General features: G+C 30.3%; 1 protein-coding gene across 1 annotated transcript in view; it reads left to right on the forward strand.

The window, feature by feature from the left end:
- The window catches only part of MGAM (maltase-glucoamylase), a 160192-nt gene that overhangs the window by 121195 nt on the left and 37266 nt on the right, over nt 1-1731 (forward strand). The window contains exons 58-60 of the mRNA XM_018569428.1: nt 52-114; nt 830-946; nt 1614-1698. Of these exons, the coding sequence (XP_018424930.1) occupies nt 52-114; nt 830-946; nt 1614-1698 (265 nt within the window). The remainder of the gene's footprint in view (nt 1-51; nt 115-829; nt 947-1613; nt 1699-1731) is intronic.

The following is a 1731-nucleotide window of genomic DNA, read 5'->3' on the forward strand; positions in this document are numbered from 1 at the left end:
TATATATATATATATATTGATCTCCCAACATAAAAAGTATATTCTTTTCAGGTCTGGCCAGACTTACCCAACATTGAAGTTGATAATTCACTTGACTGGGACACACAAATTCAGGTATGTATTGTAGACTACTAAGACTGTTAATCCTAAATGAAGTAGCAGTAGTGTGATAAACGTAAACACCTGCCTAAGCTTTAAGTTGAATTGTTGATTTAATATACATTCTGAAACGCTATGATGGCATAAAAATCAGAACTGCTTACTGAGCACTCTTTTCTGGACTAATGTTGATGTTTTTTTAGTACATTTATTTGTTTAGTGTACACAATAGGCAGAAAAGGAATCCCTGTTTGCTAAATCTTTTTTAATTGTTTGTATACGTGGAACCTTTAAAGTTTTCTATTATAGGGAAAAATATATCACCTCACAATATAATAAAAAATATATTAGAAGGTTTATTACTTTTGTAGAGGTGATTTGTAATGTACATAAATATACCTAGCAAAATCTACAACAATTAGACTATTCACTTTGCAAGGAATATTATCCTTTGCTTAGTGAATGTAGTAAAAATTCATTTTGCAAAGCCCAATCAGGAGCAAGGAAAATACAAAATATATATTTTTGCTTGCTTGTGATGGAATGTTGGAAGTCAGCGGAGCTTTACCTTGCTCACTAAGCTGAAGGGAAAATTCCCTTGTAAAATGCAAATTCCCTTGCAAAATGAGCACTCTATTTGTCTTTAGTAAATTAAAACCATTGCATATATTGACTTTTGAAGTTCAGGGTAATACTTTTATTTATGTTACCTTTTATTTTTTCATGTTAGCTATTTAGAGCCCACACAGCATTCCCAGATTTTTTCAAGAATGTCACTTCAGAATGGTGGAAACAAGAAATGCGAGAATTCCGAGAAAAATATATTAGGTTTGATGGCATATGGATTGTAAGTCTTTACTTTATTTAATTATATTTACATTGTTTGATTAATATATATGCTAAATTAGTTTGCAGAATTGCTAGTAAATTGGGTTGTTTCATGTGCTTGGATGTTTTCCGCCAATTGTCTGTACACCAGAAAACCAGTCACTTTCACAACCTTGTTCAGTTGAAATTAAAATAAGATAGTAAAATAATTATAGACTGAACAGATGCATTCTTTACTAACCATTAAAGTATACATAACATGCTGCTTAGTCTGTGAATGTTTTTCAACTGAAAGGCCAGAACTAAAATGTATAAAGTTTGATTCTCTCATTTAATAATTATAATGTGTAGAGATAATCCAAATCTGACAGCTCCAATCTTCAAGTTTACAAATCAGGAGCTGTGCAAGATTTTTAAGGTTCACTTATTACTAGTAATCATGGAGAAGTTTTTTTTTTTCTCTTTTTTAGGATTATTTTGTGTTTTCTAAATATTATAACTGTTAATATAGCTGAATTTTAATTAATATAGAAAATATATATACTTATGTGACTGAAAGTTGCTAAGAATTATCATCTATTGCTGTCTTCTCTTTTTTTTTGTTTTCCAATATAATTTGCATCCTATCAATCCACCCATCCATGAATGATACATGGTTACATTTGAAATGCATATTTTCTTTTTAGGACATGAATGAACCAGCAAGTTTTGTTCATGGATCAGTCACTGGTTGTAGAAATCATACTTTGAACTTCCCACCTTACATGCCATGTAAGATTTCTATGTCTTTTATGTATTATATTG

The sequence above is a fragment of the Nanorana parkeri genome, unplaced genomic scaffold, assembly GCF_000935625.1.
Source record: "Nanorana parkeri isolate BGI_ZX_2015 unplaced genomic scaffold, ASM93562v1 scaffold1333, whole genome shotgun sequence".
In the NCBI taxonomy this organism is placed as follows: Eukaryota; Metazoa; Chordata; class Amphibia; order Anura; family Dicroglossidae; genus Nanorana; species Nanorana parkeri.